At 50.2% G+C, this 20,559-nt stretch overlaps 1 protein-coding gene across 1 annotated transcript; it reads right to left on the bottom strand.

Annotated features, from left to right (window-relative positions):
- Window positions 1-4,524: 4,524 nt before the first annotated feature.
- On the bottom strand, window positions 4,525-18,183 carry PSMD3 (proteasome 26S subunit, non-ATPase 3). Its single transcript, XM_035027032.1, has 12 exons — window positions 17,786-18,183; window positions 14,292-14,482; window positions 12,796-12,933; window positions 11,136-11,272; window positions 10,212-10,402; window positions 9,945-10,048; window positions 7,023-7,137; window positions 6,799-6,918; window positions 6,550-6,653; window positions 6,140-6,295; window positions 5,194-5,244; window positions 4,525-4,987 (listed from the first exon to the last, which is right to left on the bottom strand). Exons 1-12 carry the CDS (start codon window positions 18,006-18,008, stop codon window positions 4,910-4,912), a joined length of 1,608 nt encoding a protein of 535 aa, XP_034882923.1. The 5' UTR covers window positions 18,009-18,183; the 3' UTR covers window positions 4,525-4,909.
- Between the last annotated feature and the right edge of the window lie 2,376 nt (window positions 18,184-20,559).

Raw genomic sequence — 20,559 nt, 5'->3', positions numbered from 1 at the left:
TTTTTTTTTTTTTAAGATTTTATTTATTTTTATTTGAGAGAGAGAGAATGAGAGAGAGGGAGTACATGAGATGGGGGAGGGTCAGAGGGAGAAGCAGACTCCCTGCCGAGCAGGGAGCCCGATGCGGGACTCCATCCAGGGACTCCAGGATCATGACCTGAGCCGAAGGCAGTCGCTTAACCAACTGAGCCACCCAGGCGCCCAACCATCGAATCTCTTAACCAATGTTTGGCCTTCCTCACCCACGGCCAGAGTGGGTGACCCAGACTCTTATCTTCACCTACAGTTCAAGTGTGTAGGATGTTTGTTAATTCTAACGAGGGTGGCCAGAATGGCGAGAGGACTCAGGACCACAACTTGAAGAAAACGGGCTGTCTTGACTGGGGAAGCGAGGGAGCAGGTTGTTGCCTGCTCTCAGGGGCTGGAAGTGGGACAGGGAGTGCAAGCCACAGCCAGCGAGTTTTCAGCTCAACGGAAGGAACGAGCTTTTCCAGCGGTCAGAAGTGTTAGAAGATGGAGCGGGCTGCTTCCGTCCCGGGAAGTGTCCTGGCCTCCACTCCGTGGGGGAGAGAATCCAAGTGTTGGCTGGCAGTTATCGGACACCTCTCGTATGTCAGGCATCTTCCATCACACTTTTCGTCATGTCATCCTACAAACCGAGTGGAGGGATGCGGATTACTCCCGTTAGAAACAGCGAAGGGTCTTGCCCCAGATCACAGAAGGCGTCGGTGGCCCAGCCAGGCGGGATGTGCAGTCAGGCTTCCCCATCCTGCGCCGTCCCCATTACACTACCTTCCTGTTCAGGTAGCTGTTCTTCTTGGAGGATGACGGCTCGATCCAGACGTCAGCCCTACCCATGGGACGATAAAGAGAGGCAGGGCTTGTTACTGGCCCTGTCGAACAGGCTGAGCCAGACCAGAAGGATCTTCTGGCAAAGGGCCTGGGTCCGGAGACCTCTGGCTGTCATTCCGCCTTCCAGGTTGCTAAAGGCTTTCCCAGGTGTTTCTCAATGGCTAGAACTGGTCAGCGACCTCCCCTCACGCTTCCTGTTTTCATCTGGTGCTGGACTTGGAGCATCTTTCAAAGGGCTCTGGGGTGACTCATTTGTTGCAGACTCAGCCTTGAGCCAAGATATGGACACCTCGAGTCAAGCATGGGTTTTACATTTTTAAGTGGTTGGGGGAAAAAAATCAAAAGAGTATTTCCTAACATGTAATCATCATATGAAATTCAAACCCCAGTGTTCTTAAATAATTTGTTTACATATTGTTTATAGCCACTTTCAAGAAGGGCAGAACTGAAATGAATAGTTGTGACAGACCACATGGCTCACGAGCCTAAAAAATGTGCAATCTGGCCCTTTGAGAAAAGTTTGCACACCACATACACAGTCCCTGCATAGCGGGGGACACACACAGCTGTCCTCTGGGGCTATGACCGTCAGAGCAAATCGACGCGCACCAGTCAGGAAAGGGCTAAATAAATCGTGGTCCATTCATACCGCCTACGCCTCCCCCACCCCCGCCCCAAGCCCTCAAGGAATAAAAAACCGTGAGGAAAGGAATTTGCTTTATTCATGCTGTTTGGAAGCGCCTAAGACAGTGCTGGGCATGGTATCAACATGACTAGATCTCAAAACCAAGACTGAGTGAACAGAGCAAGTTACGTTCATGTGATACATCACTTAAAGGATTTAAAAACGCAAAACACTACTATATTTTGCATAACATAAGGTATAAAAACATAAACTAGAAGGCTACCCACTGAATTCATTGGAATGCCTGCCTCTAGGGAAGGTTGGGAAGGGCCTGGGAAAGGAACAAGATGGGCTTCCAACTGATCTGTGATGGTTTTCCTCGGTTGAGAAAACTTGAAATGATAACCAAATGTCACCATTTATTAAACTTGCGTGGAAATACATGGGTATTTGTTATGATATTCTTCATGCTTCTCTGTAGTTCTCTAACTAAAAAACAAAACAAAACAAAACAAACAAAAAACCTAGAAAGTGAACACAGTGAACTCTCTAAGCATAAAAAAGACACTAAGCTTCTCCAGGAAGAGAAAACCAAGCCAATGGGTATGAATTACAAGAAACTTCCAGACGGCGAGCAGACAGAAAAACAGTCCATAGACTCAAGGTGGGTGAGAACCAGGAAATCATGGCAAATGACCCCGGCTCTCTGGACCAGGGTGACACACTCTCCAATCTGTTACCAACCAGGAGAGGGTCTGAAGCACTTTGGGCCAGGTGCTAACTTTAAGATTTATAACCTGGGGGCATCTGGGTGCCTTAGTCGGTAGAGCGTGTGACACTTGATCTTGGGGTTGTAGGTTCATGCCCTACATTGGGTGCAGGGATTACTTAAAAATGAAGTATTATTGGGCGCCTGGGTGGCTCAGTCGGTTAAGCGGCTGCCTTCAGCTCAGGTCATGATCCCAGGGTCCTGGGATCGAGCCCCGCATTGGGCTCCTTGCTCAGCGGAGAGCCTGCTTCTCCCTCTCCCTTTACCTGCCTGCCGCTCCCCCTGCTTGTGCTGTCTCTGTCAAATAAATAAAATCTTAAAAAAAAAAAAAAAAAGAAGTATTTTTTTTTTTAGAGAGACCGCGTGCACTCAAGCGATCACATGGGGGGGGCAGAGAGAGAATCTTCAGCGGGCTCCACGACCAGTGCAGAGCCCCACGCAGGGCTCGATCTCACAACCCTGAGATCATGACCCCAGCCGAAATCAAGAATCAGATGCTTAACCAACTGAGCCACCCAGGTGCCCCCAAAATAGTCTTTTTTTTTTTTTTATAGTTTCATTACACTGGGTGCCTGGGTGCCTCATTTGGTTAAGCGACTGCCTTCAGCTCAGGTCATGATCCCGGAGTCCCAGGATCGAGTCCCACATCAGGCTCCTGGCTCAGCGGGGAGTCTGCTTCTCCTTCTGACCCTCTCCCCTCTCATGCTTTCTCTCTCTCAAATAAATAAAATCTTTTTTTTTTTTTTTAAGATTTTATTTATTTATTTGAGAGAGAGAGCATGAGATGGGGGAGGGTCGGGAAGGTCAGAGGGAGCAGCAGACTCCCCGCCGAGCAGGGAGCCCGATGCGGGACTCGATCCCGGGACTCCAGGATCATGACCTGAGCCGAAGGCAGTCACCGAACCGACTGAGCCACCCAGGCGCCCATAAATAAAATCTTTTTTTTTTTTTTTTAAAGATTTTATTTATTTATTTGACAGAGAGAGACAGCGAGAGAGGGAACACAAGCAGGGGGAGTGGGAGAGGGAGAAGCAGGCTTCCCGCCGAGCAGGGAGCCTGATGTGGGGCTTGATCCCAGGACTCTGGGATCATGACCTGAGCCGAAAGCAGCTGCTTAACCGACTGAGCCACCCAGGCGCCCCCATAAATAAAATCTTTAAAAAAAAAAAAGTTTCATTACCCTAAGAGGTGGCAGTAGCTTTTTAAATGAAGTGGGCGATGCCAGATCACTTGACCAAGGCTGGCATGTGATCAGGAACCAAAGCAAGGCCTGTCTAAAACATGCCTTCAGTGGAAATTAGGGATACTGGGGGATGAAAAGCTTCAGCTGGTGATGAACGGAGCGTACCTTTCCTAACAAACAAGACTTCATCGGACCCAGTGTGCCAGGCACTGGGCAAAGCCCCGGGAGGACACAAATGCCTCATGCTAAGAACCTACGAGTCAGGAAGATAAGACTTTCACACGACCTCCTAAGAGTATCTGATCTCAAGCGAGTGTTCCAGAAGCCAGGGGGATCCATCACACTGCAAGGCAGGAAGCCTGGAGTAGAAATCCATGGGGTGGAGAGCCAGAGCACGGCTGGAAAGGGAACAGTTAAGCAGAGGCGGAAACCCACAAGGCCGTGTTCAGGTAACAGCACTTGGAGGGAGCGGAGAACATGTATGGCAGCGTCCCAGGGGCTGCCGGGGGACACAGCAATAATTCAGTGACCCGAGATGGGGAGCAGCGCTGTTAGGAGCCGGGAGACTTCGGGACCTAAGCAGACACCCCCCCGCCCCCACAGCTGGAGTAAGTGGGCGGGGCCACAGGGAGCCCCCTGCTGCCTGACCCAGGTCTGCTCTCCCTGGGGAGCTTGTCTCCCATTCGGTGAGGGCCAACTGGGCAAAGCCAGGCTCTCCCCCTCCGGCCGCAGACCTGTCAGAGCCCCTTCTCTCCTCCGCACACCTCACCTGGCCTTTCCTTTGACCCTCCAGAGCTCTAGGTTTCTAACTTTAGAGCCAGGGCACGGAGTCTAACCCTTTATTGGACAGGTGTGGGGAAGGAGCCTGAGAGGTTTAGCGACTTGCCCAACACAGGCCAGCCAGTTAAGAGAGGAGAGAGGCCCTTCTCGTGCTAGATCAGCATCCCTTCACCCTGCCCTTGGCTTCATCCTCATCCACTGTCACCCTGGGTGATCGCACTGGGCTGGTCCTCCCAAGACCAGGAAAGAAAAATCTGGCTCTGTCACTACTGCAGGTGTGAGAGCGAAGTACAGTCATTAAACAATTGCACAAAGAACTTTGGAGAACTTTTTATTGTTTAAAAATCATAATTGAAGCTTCAAAAAACATACAACCCAACACGTGCCCCAATTCCAGTCCCCAACTCCCTGGAGAGCACGGGGCTATTCCCTCCCATCCTGCTGCCCACACCACTAGCCAGGACCCTGCCCTGGGGAGGCCACCTGCCCACCCTCCTGCCCACCGTGCGCTATGTCACTGGCTGGGGAGGGGTCCTGGGGTGAGGTGGGGGTGGCTGGCTCCCTGCGCCCCTCACCCCCTGCACATACGCAGTCTGTGAGGCATGTAGAGGAAAGGGGCCAGTTCCCTGGGCAGGGGACCCCAAGGGGGAAAGATAATGAGCCAGTCCCCACTCACCCCACCCCTCCCCAGCCCCCCAGCTCAAGGAAAGCTGTCATCATCATCTTCTGCCATCTCCTTGGCAAACTCCAAGTCTTGCTGTTCTCGCTCACGCCGTTCCTGGGGCAAGAGGTGGGGTGAGGGCTGGGCTGCTGGGGACCAGTGGGGCTCTCTCACACAGTGCTTCACCCAGTCCACCCCACCCCAACGTCAGGGACTGCCAAAGCTTCAGAGCTGCTCCGAGCCCTTCCAGAAACCGCCTCCCTCTTCCCTCTCTGTAGGGAAGTCTGACCTTTCAGTCTTCTCTAAAGTAGAAGGCACCTTACCTCTGCAGACTCCAAGTCCTTGTTGTACGATTTGGGAGGAAACCTCATGGCCTAAAGCACAGCAGAGAGAGGAACAAGATGAAGAGAAGGCACGCACTTAACTTACGTTTATTGTGCTCCTTCTGTGTACCGGGCACCACGACATGAATAAGGTTATTCGCTCTCCAGTGGAGTCTAGTGGGGAGCTAGGCATGCAAGCGAATTACTACTACACCACGTGCTAAATGCTAAAGGAGAGAATCAGGAGACCCCGGAGGTGTAAGCGACTAATGCTCCTGAATGGGCAGGGAGAGGGATTGGCAGTGAGAAGGGAAAGGAGGAAAGGAACAGACTGGTGTGCGAATGGAGGAAAGGCAGTCCAGGCAGAGGTTTCAATGTGTGAAAAGGCCTGGCCTTCCCTGCTTCCCTGAGCACAGCATTTACCTGATTTTAAGCAAGGCAACAACATCCCTAGTTTCTCGGGGCAAGAAGAGACCAGGAAAAATTTGACACATGGTACCAGCCCCCAAGTCAGTGCCTGCCACAGGATAAGGGCTTAACAGCCTCTGTGGAACTAGACACCCACCCTGCCTTCCCACAGTTCAGACTTGACTAAGTGCCTTGAGACACTGCTTGCATTTAATGTCATCAAGCCTGAAGCACACAGGGCAGGTCCTCTCACTCGCACCATCAGCTTCACAGGCGGAGAAACAGTCTCAGAGAAGGCGAATGACTCAAATTTGGAAGCAAATCTGGAGCCCTGCACTCTGAATCCGTCTGGTCCCCTGGAAACCAGGCCCTTAGAAGCAGTCGAAGGTCCTCCAGGCCCACATGCCGAGTCCTTTGCTCCCTCTGGGCCCCCTGCCCTGCCATTCAGCGACTTTACAGAGAAGGGCCGGGAACTAGGCTAATCTCTGATGAATCCTTGGGTGCTGCCAAACCCCCCTCTGCAGCCCCAGCTTCTCACCTTGACGGACATGTTGTGGATATCGAGGCAGAAGGAGATCCGCTGGTGGAAGGCCAGCTGGGGCTCACGGGTAGAATAGATATCAATCATCTCCTTGGACTGGACGTAGCCCTTCTCGTGGTTGATGCTGGCCTCAATGACGCCATCCCGGATGGCCTGCAGGTCCCCAAGGGGACGCAAGGTCACCAGAGAGCCCTTCTCCTAAATCTGAGAACATCCTGTTCCTTTCCTCCTTATACTCTCACACGCTCACTTGAGTACACATTCTCTCTGGAAACTTCTTGGCTTCACTCTAAGACTGGCACTCCCTGAAAAGACCATGCCACCCCCTCCTTGACCAATCTCCTCTCATTCCCGTCCCCTGAAATGCGGCAGGAGTGCGGTAAGTGTAGTCCCCGAGCCAGCCCCACCTTGGCAACAATGAACTCCGCGTCCTCTGGGCTATCCAGCTGCAGCTTCTGCGCAATGTCAGCCAGGGAGATTCGGGAATACGAGAGGCTGATCATGCGCACACCTGGGAGAGGAAGGAGCAGTGGGGTGGGCATGGTGGGCACAGCCCCTTCACCCACCCACGGACACCCCTAGGGCTGTCCCCATCCCTTGCAGAAGTCTCTTCTGGGTCCTGCTCTTCCAGCGGCCCCTCAGACTCCCACCCGCACCTGTCTTAATGACGTTGTGCCGCAGTCGGATGATTAGGGTATAGGTCCCATCTGCTTGAAACTTCTCCCCAAACTGGTCCAGGACCTGGTTGAACTTGGCTAGGTTTCCGGTCCTGACAGCTGCAGGGGGAGAGGAGCGTGTCGGATGACGCCAACGGGCAAACCCACTGAGGAGGCCATGGCGACCGGGGTCCGGCCAGCTCTGGGAGCGGGGCTGGCCTTACCTTGAGTCAGGAGGAAGTAGGGCATGAGCGAGCGCTTGAGAGATGGCTGACGGAACTGTAGCCGGTCCGGGATCTCCCCGAGCAGCAGCTCCACCACAATCAGAAGCTTGTGCACCTGGAGGTGTGGGACACGGGAGGGCAGGGGGCAGGGAGCCCCAGCGGGGGGGCGGGGGGTAGAGAAACAGGGCTTCAGCGCAGCCAGACACACTGCGAAACAGGGAAAATGGCCCTGCGATTAGGCCCATGCAGAGCCGGGCCTGTGCCCAGAGCCAGGTCCTGGAAGAGCTGCCCCTTTGACCACACTGAGCCCTAAGTTCCACGGCACACCACGCTGCAACGGCAACGCTCTGGAAGTTCAGGCCAGATAGGCAGGTCCTGTGGCTCAGAAACAGTGAGGGGACAGGGCCCAGAGGTCTAGGGAATGGAACAGGATCGGCCAAAGATGCTGCTTAGGGAGGTGGATCGATACTGGAGAAGAGGAGGTGAGTGTGGAGAACTCGGCACCTGGCCAGAGGCAGAAGCGTGGGGAGGGGACGGGCAGAACCTCAATGAATGGGCCGTGTGCGGATGCAGGAGGCTGCCTGGGAAATCCAGCCCTTCCTTCTCCATAAAACTGAGGGATTTCTGAATAGTGCCTACCGTGGATTTGGCACCAAGTGAGGAAAATTACAACGGAGGGGATGATGCCAGCGATGAAGGAGCTGCCCACCAAGTAGGATGGACAGGGCCACATCACGTGACAGCAAGAGTCGTGAGGGAAGTAAGGGGTTAAGATGGGTGGTGGGTTGGGGCACCTGGGTGGCTCAGTCGGTTAAGCGCCTGCCTTCAGCTCAGGCCATGATCCCAGAGTCCTGGGATCGAGCCCCGTGTCAGGCTCCCTGCTCAGTGCGGAGTCTGCTTCTCCCTCTCCCTCTGCCCCTCCCCGCTGCGTGTGCTCTCTCTCTCTCCCCCTAATAAATAAGTACATATTTTTTTTAAGATTTTTATTTATTTGAGAGATTGAGTGAGTGAGAGAGCGAGCACACGAGCAGGGGCAGAGGGAGAGGGAGAAGCAGGCTCCCCCGCTGAGCAGGGAGCCTGACACGGGGCTCGATCCCAGGACCCTGGGATCGTGACCTGAGCTGAAGGCAGACGCTTAATTGACTGAGGCACCCAGGCGCCCCCCAAAAAAAATCTTAAAAAAAAAAAAAAAAGATGGGTGGTGGGTGATCATGCCAACACTCAGCCCCATACACCTGCGATGCTGCCCCGTTCCCTGGAGAATCCAGGAGTGAGGGGAAACCCAGGCGAAGGGCAGAAGTTAAGACATGCCGTAAGGATTTGGATGAAGCAGAAAAAGGAGGATGTTTTGGCCGAGGGAACAGACTGGCCAAGTGTGAGCACACATCTCAAGAAGTTTGGAAGGCTTTCATGGGGGAGGCTGGGCCCGTCTGGGGACGTGCTGTTTTGAATGCCAGGCTGAGTTCGGAGTTTGAGGACAGAATGCTAGTCTTCACTCACTAGCTCGGAAAAGCTGAGCAACCAAGTCCTCGGTTTCCTGGTCCCTACAATGGGCGGCAACGGTGGCCACAGCAGTGTCATCCAGTGTCATCATAACCCCCGCCTGCCTCCCTCAAAAGACTTGTAATACTCTCCTGGGCAGGTAATGGGGAGCAATGCAAGCTTCCTGGGCAAAGAGACGGGCCTGGAGCTCTGTTTACATCAGGCAGGCGTGTGGAAACTGGGCTCGTAACGGGGAGGAAGACGACCAGAAATGCTAGTGGCTCAAACAAGGGCACTGATGATACCAGAGAGGATACAAATACAAAAGACACGGAGGCGACTTCGTGATGGGGAAGGAGGGGTGGGGGTGGCTCCCGCCGACAGTCTGCTGGCCAAAGACGTCACTCCAGCTCTCTTTGCTCCTTCCTGCCACCTGGCTCTACCACAGAAACCCCTGAAACCTTATCCCTCATCCATCCATAGTGAAGTCTGGTTTGAAAACTATGCTTTACCCCACGATGCCGCTCCCCAGTACACGACACCGCTTCTATACTGATTACCTGTATTTTTAGAAACTTTAGCGTATGTCATACGTTGTAAGCAATTTAATACTCTGTACACATACCGTGTATGTCTGAAAAGCCATTCCTTTCTGTGAAATTCTACCCATCTTCAAAAACCAGATTAAATTTAACTTTTTAAAGATGTCTTTAATTATTTGACCAAAACCAAACCTGTCTTTCTCTGAACTTCTGAACAGAAACAAACCAAATCTTGAAACCAAATCTTGACCACACGGACCTACTCACTGCACTTCTCCATCTGATTCTCTTTCAAGGGCACGAGGAGGTGGAGGTCATGTTAAAGTGGGAACAGAGGTTCATAGTTAGGAAAGCTGGGTCCAAATTCTGGCTACCAGGCTCTGTGACTTTACACGGGCCCTCAAGCCTTGCTGAGTCAACGCTGTTTACCTAGATCACAGCGCCCAACACCAAGGTCAGCACTCAAAAAATACTTGGTGACTGACGGCTCTCGGGTGGCCAAGATTTATCTGCCCTCGAATCAGTCAGCCTGATGGCGATTTTCTGGGCTCCTTGGCCAAAGAAAACACTGCTCCCAAATGGGCATGTGAGGGACCAGGAAAAAGCCTGGGGTTTCTCAACACAACCCAAGCCCATGACTGGAATGACTATAAGGAGCGCCGGGGAAACAGGAATATTCTAAAACCTATCTACCAAGGATCGCACTCTGAACATAAACCACAGGAGGCGCGGCAGTGTCTGCTTCATGTGCTCTGATCAGTGCTATGCACAAACGGACATACGATGCAACTTCTGGATAATGAAGGTTCAGGAGGCCTTCCCAGGCCCGAGCGCAGGGAAGGAGAGCGAAAGCATGATCAGATGAGGGAGCGGCGCGGGCATGAGAAGCACTGCTCACCGTCTGTTTGAAGCCGACAGCTGTGTGCTGCGGGGCCTTGCGAAGGGCATTGGTCATCGTCCTCCGGGCCTCTGAGTACTCCAGCTGAATGGCTTTGATTCGCCCTGGGTGCGGAGGAGAGGGCACGTCAGCAGGACGGCGTCCTCCAAAGCCCCTTGCAAACCAGGGCGCCGAACGGGCCTCTCGGGCCTCCCAGGCACCAAGCGCACCCGATTTTGCGGACCTCCGCACCACGTGGGCCCGACACCCCCCGGGCCCCTCGCTCACCTGTGTAGTAGAGGTACCTGGCCCACTCGTTGTTGTTGGCCTGCTCGGGGAACACGGACTTGGACACCAGCTTCTCGGCCTGGTCATACAGGCTATAGTGCAGGTAGTTCCGCAGCAGGAGGTTGAGCAGAGTGGCCTGGCCGTCTGCGTCATGCCGGAGCGTGGCCGTCCGGAGCCGAGCGTGCAAGAAGCTTCGCAAAGGCAAGAAAAAGCATGTCAAACGCCTCAAAGAACAACTCTTTGAACGGCTTTGAACGCTCTATTCTCTCAATTGCAAAAAAAAAAAAGTGGCACAAACTGCTTTTCTGGCTATTCACTGACTCTTCAACCCTCGAGCCCCTGTGGTGCGATGCGCTATTCCGGGCGCACAAAGAGGCCACAGCTCCGCATCCGAATGGGCGAGACAGCCAAAGACCGTGATAGATGAGTGTCGTAGGTGGCATGACAGGAGGAGGTAGGGGCTGTGGGGAAACCAGGGAAAGTGCAGTGGGGAACGCAGGAGGCAAGGAGGATGGGGATGCAGTTTTGAATAGCTTCATCAGGACAGGACTCACTTCTGAAAAGGTAACAAAGGCTTAAAGGAAGTAGGGAGAGGAGCAGCGTCAGCAGAGAGAAGAGTGTGCCTGGCATGGCCCAGGAGAGCAGGGAGGCCAGTGTGGCGGAGGAATGAGTCGGGGGAGCGGGGGGAGGTAGAGTCAAGAAGGCAGTTAGCAGGGGCCAGAGCACGTCAGGCCTCACATGCTAGGGTGACTTCAGCTCTTCCCTGAGGAACATGGGAGCCACCACAAGTTTCAAGCCGAGGAGTGAAATGTTTTCCAGCCTGTCCTTCTACCCTTGACCTACCAATGCTCCCTTGCTGTGGAGTGTAGGGAAGAGCCTGGGGGACAGCTGTTAACCTTGGCGTCAGCCCTTGGCTGTCTGTACCTGCGCACCACATCCAGCTTGTCCAGAAACTCATAGACCCGGGCGTGATAATAGTAACACTTTGCGGCCACGAGGTCCAGGGCCCGGCGGTTCTGAGTGCTGATCTTCTGCATCAGATCGTCAGAGATCCTCTGTGCCTGGGGAGGCAGCCAAAAGAGAATCAAGTGGGAGTTCCTCAAAAAGTTGAACAGGGAGCTATCATAGGAGCCAGCAACTCCCCTCCTAGGCATGAATCCAGAAGAACTGGAAACGTATGTTCACATCAAAGGCTGTACACAAATGTTCACAGCAGCATTATTCATAACTATCCATACAACGGGAATATTATTCATCCATAAAAAGGGCTGGAATCCAGATATACACTACAACACAGACAAACCTAGAAAACATTATGCAAAGTCAAAGCAGCCAGACACAAAAGGCCATGCGTTACATAATTCCATTTATAGGAAATGTCCAGAATAGGAAAATCCATGAGCCAGAAAATGTAGATGAGTAGTTGCCAGAGGCTGGAGTGAGGGGAGAATGGGGAGTGACTACTAACCGTAATGGGGTTTCTTTTTGGGGTGATGAAATTATTCTAGAATTAGATAGTGATGATAGTCACACAACACTGTGAACACATCAGAACCCACTGAACTGTACCCTAAGTTTTTTTTTTAATGTATTGAATTTAGTTAATTAATTTATTTATTTTAAGTAATCTCTGCACCCAATGTCGGGCTCGAACTCATGACCCAGAGATCAGGAGTCGGATGCTCTACTGACTAAACCAGCCAGGCGCCCCTGAACTGTACACTTTAAAGGGGGTGAATTATATCTAAAAACAAACAAAAACCGATTCGTGGCAAGCAAGAAAAAAACACAACAGGGAATGGAACAGGGGGAACTGTCATTTCTTTCTTCTTCTCTTTTTTCCAAAAGATTTACTTATTTGGGAGAGCGAGCGCGTGGGTGGGCACGTGCACACTCAAGAGCGGGGGTCCTAGCCAGGGGGAGGGAGAGAGAATCTCAGGCAGACCCCTGTTGAGCACGGAGCCGAACTCAGGGCTCGATCCCACGACTCTGAGATCATGACCTGAGCCCAAATCAAGAGTCGGATGCTCAACCGACTGAGGCACCCAGACGCCCTGCCCCGGTCCTGTCATTTCTTGAGCGTGTTCTTTGGATAGTGGCTGTGACTGACAAAGAAGCTGGCCCCAGCCGGGGCAGGGGGAGGGTGGCTCAGTCCCGTCGTCAGAGCTGCCACTTATGAAAATATCGTGAAAACTTACTATATGCAGATCACCGTGCTAGTATTTTATTTAATGCCAACAATGATGTTGTGAGTTGGGCGTTGTTTTCCCCCATCTGACATAAAGTCAGGAGAAATTAATTTGCCATAAGGTACAGCTAGGATTTGAACTCAGGTTTCTGTCTCTAAATCTCCCTTTCCTAACAGAACCCACCGCACGGGTACTGTGCCAGAGAGATGCCTGCCACTTCCCATGGAGTCTCAGCACGAGCTAAGGGGGCTTCCCTGGATGTGGGGTTAGGTACATTCCCACATGGGGGAAAGGGTCTGGGGGCACGATGAAGAGCCCAGGGACTCTCTCCAGTTCTTCACCAGAGACAATCTCTCCTGCAAACCCCATGCTCCGCTTGCTCTGGTCCTGGATACCTCTTTGTAACGCTTGCTGTTCATCAGGAAGATGACCATGAGGAGCTGTAGGTAGGCTTCCACTTCAGGCAGGAGGGGGGTTGACGCAGCTTTTCCTGTTCGGGGACGGAACTGTAAATCAGCTTCGGTGTCCATGGGCTAGGAGGAGACAGGAATTACTGTGGAAAAGCTCAGTCAGATCAACCAATTAAGAATTTATTAAGCACTCACAATGTATTTCAACAAATATTCACTGAGTGCCTATTATATGCAAGATTTTTCTAGGTACTGGGATATAAAAATAAAGATGGCACCATCCCCTTCCAAAGGAAGTCAAGGAGGCTGGCAATAGAAACAAAAAAAAAGCTGACAGGAGTACAACAGACATCTTTACAGTATATAATGGGGACAGAAAGGATATTACGAAGACCCCTCAAAGAGTCTACAATCTAAGTAGAGAGATTAAACCACCACACCTGGAACCACTGCAATTTTATCAGAGAGGGTTTAACAAGGTAATATAATTCTAGGAATGAGGTCAAGAATAATGAGATAATTTTTTTTTGGTGGGAACAAAGGAAATTTGGGGGAAACTGACATATACATCGTACTTATTATCGGATCTAGTCATCCAAACTGGAATAATGTGCAACAGCTCAAACATGTTGGGGTGAATTCAGAGATATATAGGTTAAAAAAAAATTTTCCAGGTGAAGTACGAAGAGGGTGCTTTTCCCTGTTCCCAGACAATAAATTCTTCATCATTCCACCTCAAGGGATTTTTTGTCTGTTCCATGGAACAGCCCATGAGCATATAGGGAGATGGCTGAAGGGACAATGAGGTGTGAGAAGGGGCAGGACCTGGACACAAGGGGGATTTTACAGTCAGAAAGGAAAAGGAGGGGTCTTTCCTGACATGGAGTCCACTGCCAGCAACAAACAAACTTCCTCAGCGTTCATTATGTGCCAGGCACGGTTCTAAGAGTTTTACACATATTCCTTTCCTCCCCTTCGTCCCCCAAATCTGTTCACCACATTTAACAAAGGAAGAAAATGAAGCATCAGGAGATTAGATCACTTGTCCAGGTCCCACATGGACCAAACGGTAGAGCTGGTTTTCAAATTCAACTCTACCTCCAGAACCTGTGCTCTTTACCAGTTTTATACGTCCTCCATGGTGAGGCTTCGGAGGCGGAGAGGTGGTGGTACCTTCTCCTAGGACCATGGAGACACCACCCAACTGGAGGAGAGTGTTGGTGTTGGGGAGCAGTGGGAACGGAGTTTGGTTCAAAGGGTCCTGATTCCCAGCTCTTTTCCCTGACTCTAATGATACTACAGGGCAGGATGGTTCCCTTGCTAGTGGGCAAATGAGTATTAAAACGAGCTGCTTTGTTTTACCAGTCAGCTACAGCAGGTAGTAAGACAGGTCTTTAGGATGAGAAACAATTACATCGAGAGGGGGGGTGGGGTGTGGTCTGAGGCCAAGCCTGTACCCTTTAAGTGCCTGACTCACTTACCTCTTCCAGGAAGGGCAGCAAGAAATCTCGAGTGGCATTATTTGAGGTGAAGAAGCCATGCACAGCCTTATACAGAACGTAGTGGTTGAGGCGGCGTGATGTGGAAGGTAGCATCCGCAGGGCCCTCAGCACGAATCGAGGCTCCTTGCCCGAAACTGCCTTCTCCAGCTGTTTCACGTGCTCCTTGATGTCTGTGGAGGACCACAGAAGAAAAAAAATGTTACTTCTAACTCTTCCTATTCTCCCACCACTCTAGGCGAGAAGTTCTAGGGAACCTCTTTTAAAGGGCAAGATGTAGCCAGTCATTTCTTTTGCCTAATACGGTTAAGCAATACTTACAGATGCCATACAATGATTTTAAGACATAACGAAGAGACAAAGAAAAATAAAGCTGGGGTAGGGGAAAGGGTAGAGGGTGACAGAAAGAGGAAGAAAGGAAAAGCAACGATGAGAAACAACAAAGACAAACACATGGAGGGGCGCCTGGGTGGCTCAGTTGTTAAGCGTCTGCCTTTGGCTCAGGTCGGGTCCTGGGATCGAGCCTTGCATCGGGCTCCCTGCTCGGCAGGAAGCCTGCTTCTCCTTCTCCCACTCCCCCTACTTGCGTTCCCTCTCTCGCTCTCTGTCAAATAAATAAATAAAATCTTAAAAAAAAAAAAAAAAAAGAGGGCGCCTGGGTGGTTCAGATGGTTAAGCGTCTGCCTTCGGCTCAGGTTATGATCTCGGGGTCCTGGGATCGAGTCCCACATCGGGCTTCCTGCTCCTTGGGAGCCTGCTTCTCCCTCTGCCTCTCTCTCTCTCTCTGTCTCTCATGAATAAATAAATAAAATCTTAAAAAAAAAAAAAACACATGGAGATTTATCAGTTTTCTAAATAGGAAAAGACTTTCTAAATGTAAATAATGGGAGAAATCACACACACACACACACACACACACACGAATGATGAACTCCACTCTGCAAAAAATCCTTCTGAATAACTGTGTAAACAAAAATATTTGCAACAAATGTGACCAGAGACATATTCTTATTTTACAAAGAGCTTGTATAAATTAGGGTAAGTAAAAATGAACACAAAGAGACAATGCAAAAAGCAGACAGACAGCTAACCGATATGAAAATATATTTCACTAGCATTTGAATAACTGCAAATGGAAATGTTTTCAATTACCAAACTGGTTAACACAGAGGGGTGCCTGGGTGGTACAGTTTGTTGAGCGTCTGATTCTTGGTTTCGGCTCAGGTCATTACCTCAGGGTCCTGGGATTGAGCCCTGCATCAGGCTCCACGCTCAGCGTGGAGTCTGCTTGAGATTCTTTCTCCCTTTTCCTCTGCCCTCCCCGCTTGTGCGCTTGTGCTCTCTCTAAAATAAATAATCTTTAGAAAAAAATCATAACATTACTTTCAACTATTCTATGTCTTAATATTTAAAGTTTCTGTCTTATAAAAAAATGTAACATAGAGTCAGGGGTGAACAGGACATTTCTGTTGGTATAATGTAAATCAGTATAGTTTCTCTGAACAATACCCATCCAAAACCCTAAAAATATCTGCCTTCTCAACTCAGGCATATTGAGAATCTGTGCTAAAGAAATAATCATAAAGGTAGATTAAAAACTTGGCTCACAAAGATGACTGCTGCAAAGCTATATATAATGGTAAAAAACTGGAAACAACTGAAGTGTCCAGGAATAAGGGAACACATGAATTGTTTCTTAGTTACCTTTGTACACTTAGCATAGAGTGCCTGGGTCCCCTTGACATAATAATGATAACTGCTAACATTACAGAGGGTTTACTATGTGTTCATCATGTGCTAGGCACAGTTCTAAGCATTTTTTTTATTTAAGATTTTATTTATTTGACAGAGCAGCAAGAGACGCAGCGAGAGAGGAACACAAGCAGGGGGAGAGGGAGAGGGAGAAGCAGGCTTCCCGCAGAGCAGGGAGCCTGAAGCGGGGCTCGATGCAGGGCTTGATCCCAGGACCCTGGGATCATGACCTGAGCCGAAGGCAGACGCTTAACGACTGAGCCACCCGGGCGCCCCGTTCTAAGCATTTTAATCTTTACACTGACCCAGTGAAGTAGGTACTGTTACTCTCATTTATAGAGATGAGGAAACGAATTCCAGAGCTTGTATGCTTAGCCACTGTATTGGGTATTCAATAAACGTTTCTGGAATAAATTGAACACTACGTTTATGGATATGTTAGATGAAAGCACACAAAGTCATCTGTATTTAGTTATGCCTTGTTCCAAACTGTCTATATAACTTGATCTCAATTACAGGAGAGCAACTCAAAAATTCATAGGAAAAAATGTTAACCATGGTCGATGTTATATCCTGCTACTTTAGACTTCTCATATTTTCCAAAATTTCTACAGTGAAACGTGGACTACTTCATATTAGCAAAATGAAGTGCTTTATAAGAAACATATGTATGTACCCAGTCGCACCTCTGCCATTGCTATCCTTATTTTAGGTAAAAGGGTCTTGATTAGATACTGAGCCTGTTGCCCAACTTTAGAGTAGGGGCTGATGCAGTCAACATTACATCCTCAAAAACATCACCCAGGAGCCTAACTTTGCTTATCTCAATGTTTTTGAGCAAGGTTCTCATGCAGTTAGAGAGAAAACCCAATAAATAGTCTGGTTCCATTTGATCCAGAGCTGGGAAAACAGCACCAGGTTCACAGTGGGAAGCTCTCACTCTGCCCACTCCAAATGTGGACAGGATGCTCTGAGAAAAGTGAAATGTGAACTTGGAGGACCAAGACGGTAGTAAGAAACTGGGAACAAGTACCTAGGAGAAAAGCAATGGGGGGACTGATACATAGTTTAGGTGGAAGGTGAGTATTAGGAACTCAAAGATGACACCTAAAAACTTGAAAGTCTGTAATGTATTTCAACTCTTTAGGAACACAAGTAAAGGCCTGAAGGGAGAGAATGAGCAACGGGATTGTAAAGGCACCTTAATTACAGAAACAAGGAAGCAAGATACCGAGTCGAAAGGCTTCTCTTAGGGGAGTTTCCCAGAGGTAGCTAAGGCAACAGAAAACTTTTGTACAGTCTTAAAATTCAGGGGCCAGTATTCTGCGTCACCCTGACCCCCTTTACACACATAAATACAAACACCGGTTTCTAGAGGGACCAATCACATACTGGGGGCGTTAGAATCAGTTCGGTGGATGTAAATAGAGTAGGTCGGAGAGGACTTAGAAGAGGGAGGGAGTCCACAGGCCCAGTGAGACCCACTTCTAGATGCAACCCAGGTAAGGAGGGAGGAGGTATGTTCAGGGAGAAATCCAGAGCCTGGAGAGAAGGTTCATTATGGGGCTGGAGTGAGGAGTGTCAGGGTGGTAGGGGGCGGGCACTGGGGGTGATCCTAAGGAATCGGGAGTGGTGGAATCTGCGCTGGGGTCCCGAGGATAGGCTGGATCACCGGGGCGCTGTCATCCGTGACCACGGCACGTCCCCGGCCCGGGCTCTCGTACCCTCCAAGGTGACGGTGTCCAGCTCTCGCTGGGAGTGCTCAGCCGCCGCCGCCGCCGCCGCTTTGCTGTCAGGCTCCCCCGATGACCCGCCACCCGCCGTCGCCTCCTCTTTCATCTCCACATCCTGGGGGGTCGGGGGCGGCGGTGGTTCTTGTTCCCCTCCGCCCGGCGGCGGCTTCGCCTTGTCCGCGCCGCGGCGCCGCGCCGAGCCCTCCTGTTTCATGGCGCCCGGGGTCGCGGCCTACTCCGGGGACCGAGACCAGGGCCTCGCGTGAATCCTCGCACCAGAGACCAGGAACCGAGCCGGGCCTGCACACGAGCGCGGGCTCGCGACGGGCCGCACGATGACGGAGCAGCTGCAAACCCCTTCCCGACGCTGGGCCTTCTGGGAAACGCCAGGCCCGGCGGGCCGAAGGCCGAGTCCACAAAAGGAAAAGAAATCAACAGCCGAGGTGCAGGATGGAGGCGGATCTTCAAGGAGCTGGGAGGAGCTTGTATGCGTCGGCCCGGCATTTGGAGTGCTTCAGTGTTATTTTCTTGTGTTCCTCTGGACTGCTTTTCCGTGCGCGTCCACGAGATGTCCCCTCAGGCTCCAATGTGGGTTACATCGGAGTCTTAAGAGCACCCCAACCAGCGTGGAGTAAGGCCTGTCGCAGCGCAGGGCGTGATGACGTCATGAGGCCCCACCTCGCTCAGTCTGCGCCCCCCCGTCCTCCGCCTCCTGTTTGGGGGTCTCGGTCCAGATTCTCGAGGCTCGTACTCAACCGCCGCCCAGTGCCTCCGGCGCGAGGGAAGAAGCCGCGAAAGAGGGATGTGAGCACCGAACTGGGGAGTAGGAGAAATCATTGGGATTCAGACTTCTTGTCAGATTTTAGCAAGAGCTGAAAATAAGGCATAAAATCCTGCAGCCTGGGAGTGTGGACGGGGGAGAGTGCGTTTGTGTACCAGCACTGCAGTATAAAATACACGGGTCCACTCTCTGTATGGCCCAGAGCTCGCACGTTCGGGGCGCGGAGTTCTTAAAAACAGCTCCAGAATGTGGTCTGCTGGAGGCTCTGCTCTGCCGCGTAAGGTCAGGCGGGAGGAAAGCAGGTGGAAGCCCCTATTGGCAGAGGCTTCAGGGAGTCGGTCGGGGCGTCTGTTTGCATCCAGACACCGTAGTGAAATGGGGAGCGGAATAATAGTGTACCTAAAGAGAATCTAAGAATCCCCAGGGGAAGGAAATTGAACCAGAAATCCTGTCCATTTATTTTTCAAAGGAATCCTCCAGTGATTCTGCAGGAGGAAGATACAGGTTCCAACTTCTTAAGACACAAAACAAAAACTACCCACCCCCTTCTTTGAACTTTCCTCTCTTCCGTAGTTGGAAGTCCTAAATTTTAAACCAGGTCAGACCCTACAAGACAGTCTAGCTCTGCTGTAAGGTCATAGAGGGCAGAGGATATGTTTCGACCATATTCTTTATATTCATATATAGAGAGGATATTTTTTGTCTCCTCCTTGTCATACTACTGCAGCAAATAGCTCCTTGCACTGAACAACTGCTTGCTGAAGGAAAAACATTTTGTCCGGTTTTAGGGAACGTGCCTTGACCAATTCCTCCCTGTCTCTCTGCCCCCTTGGGCTACGGGACAGATAACAGGACTTTTGAATCATCGCTGGAATAAACTCATTGAAGCCTCTTCTGCATAACACCCTATCTAACTGAAAGTGGGCGAGAAGGGTAAAGGAAGAAAACAGAAAACAGATGAGCTTTGTTGTTCATCCTTACGAAGTTACCCTTCTGGATAGTTAGGGTGTTAGCTCACCTCTTTATTAAGTGTACATCACAAGAGAAAAACAACGAGGTCAGCAGATAATTACTCAGGATGTCTTTGAGCAATGTAGTGAGGCATTGGAAGATGCCCCAGAACGGGGGAGGATGGCTTAACAGAAAGCTTTTGGCAGTTGATCATGAATTCCTGTTTAGTGAGGGAACTAGCCAGGGGCGAGTCTGATTCCTGGGGCCAAAAACCTTGGAGAAATTATTCCACCCATAAAACTACTTTAAAAGAAATTGGCGAAAGATGTTAAAACCCAGCTTTAGGCAGAGGAGGATGGTATAAACCCACTAGTTTTATAAGATTGCAATATCCATATTTGCAGGTCCATATGGCAAGCCCACATTACTTCCTCCTACAACCACCCTGAATTGAGGTCAAAAGAGGGAAAGGTGAAATAAGATAATATCACAATTTCTTTTTAAAAGTTATGGGTCAGTCTTATTCTTGGATACTATTTTTTAAAAAGACTTACCTGCATTTTCTTTTTGATATACTTGAAAGTTGTCTTACTCTTGTTTTGGGTTTGTACCACAAATAAGCCTGTCCTAGTCCCTTAACCTGAGTCCAGAGGATCCTAAACCCTCCTCTTTGAAGACAAGCTTCTTTGATGATCTTCTCACTTTAGAATTTAGATTCTACATTCTACACCCTCATAGTTCTCTGGGCATTTTCCAGCTGACCCGTGGACAGTATAATAGAACTCATGTACACATGATCTGTATGTAGTATGATAATGTCTATTTTTTTTCCTGGCAGAAGTTAAGAAAAACACCAAAAGACATTTCATCCAAAGTGGAATCATATTTTCCATTAATTCCAGTAAAACTTGATTTGTGGAAGCATACGCATGAGGAATTGGGATAGGAAATTAATTATTTTTGGTTTTGCTGAAATAATTCATAGTTTTAAAAATTTGCACTTTTCCACTTTTAAAGGATTTAAGCATCAGCA

The sequence above is a fragment of the Mirounga leonina genome, unplaced genomic scaffold, assembly GCF_011800145.1.
Source record: "Mirounga leonina isolate KUSES-001 unplaced genomic scaffold, KU_Mleo_1.0 Mir_200, whole genome shotgun sequence".
In the NCBI taxonomy this organism is placed as follows: domain Eukaryota; kingdom Metazoa; phylum Chordata; class Mammalia; order Carnivora; family Phocidae; genus Mirounga; species Mirounga leonina.
This window is presented reverse-complemented; position numbering and strand designations above follow the sequence as displayed.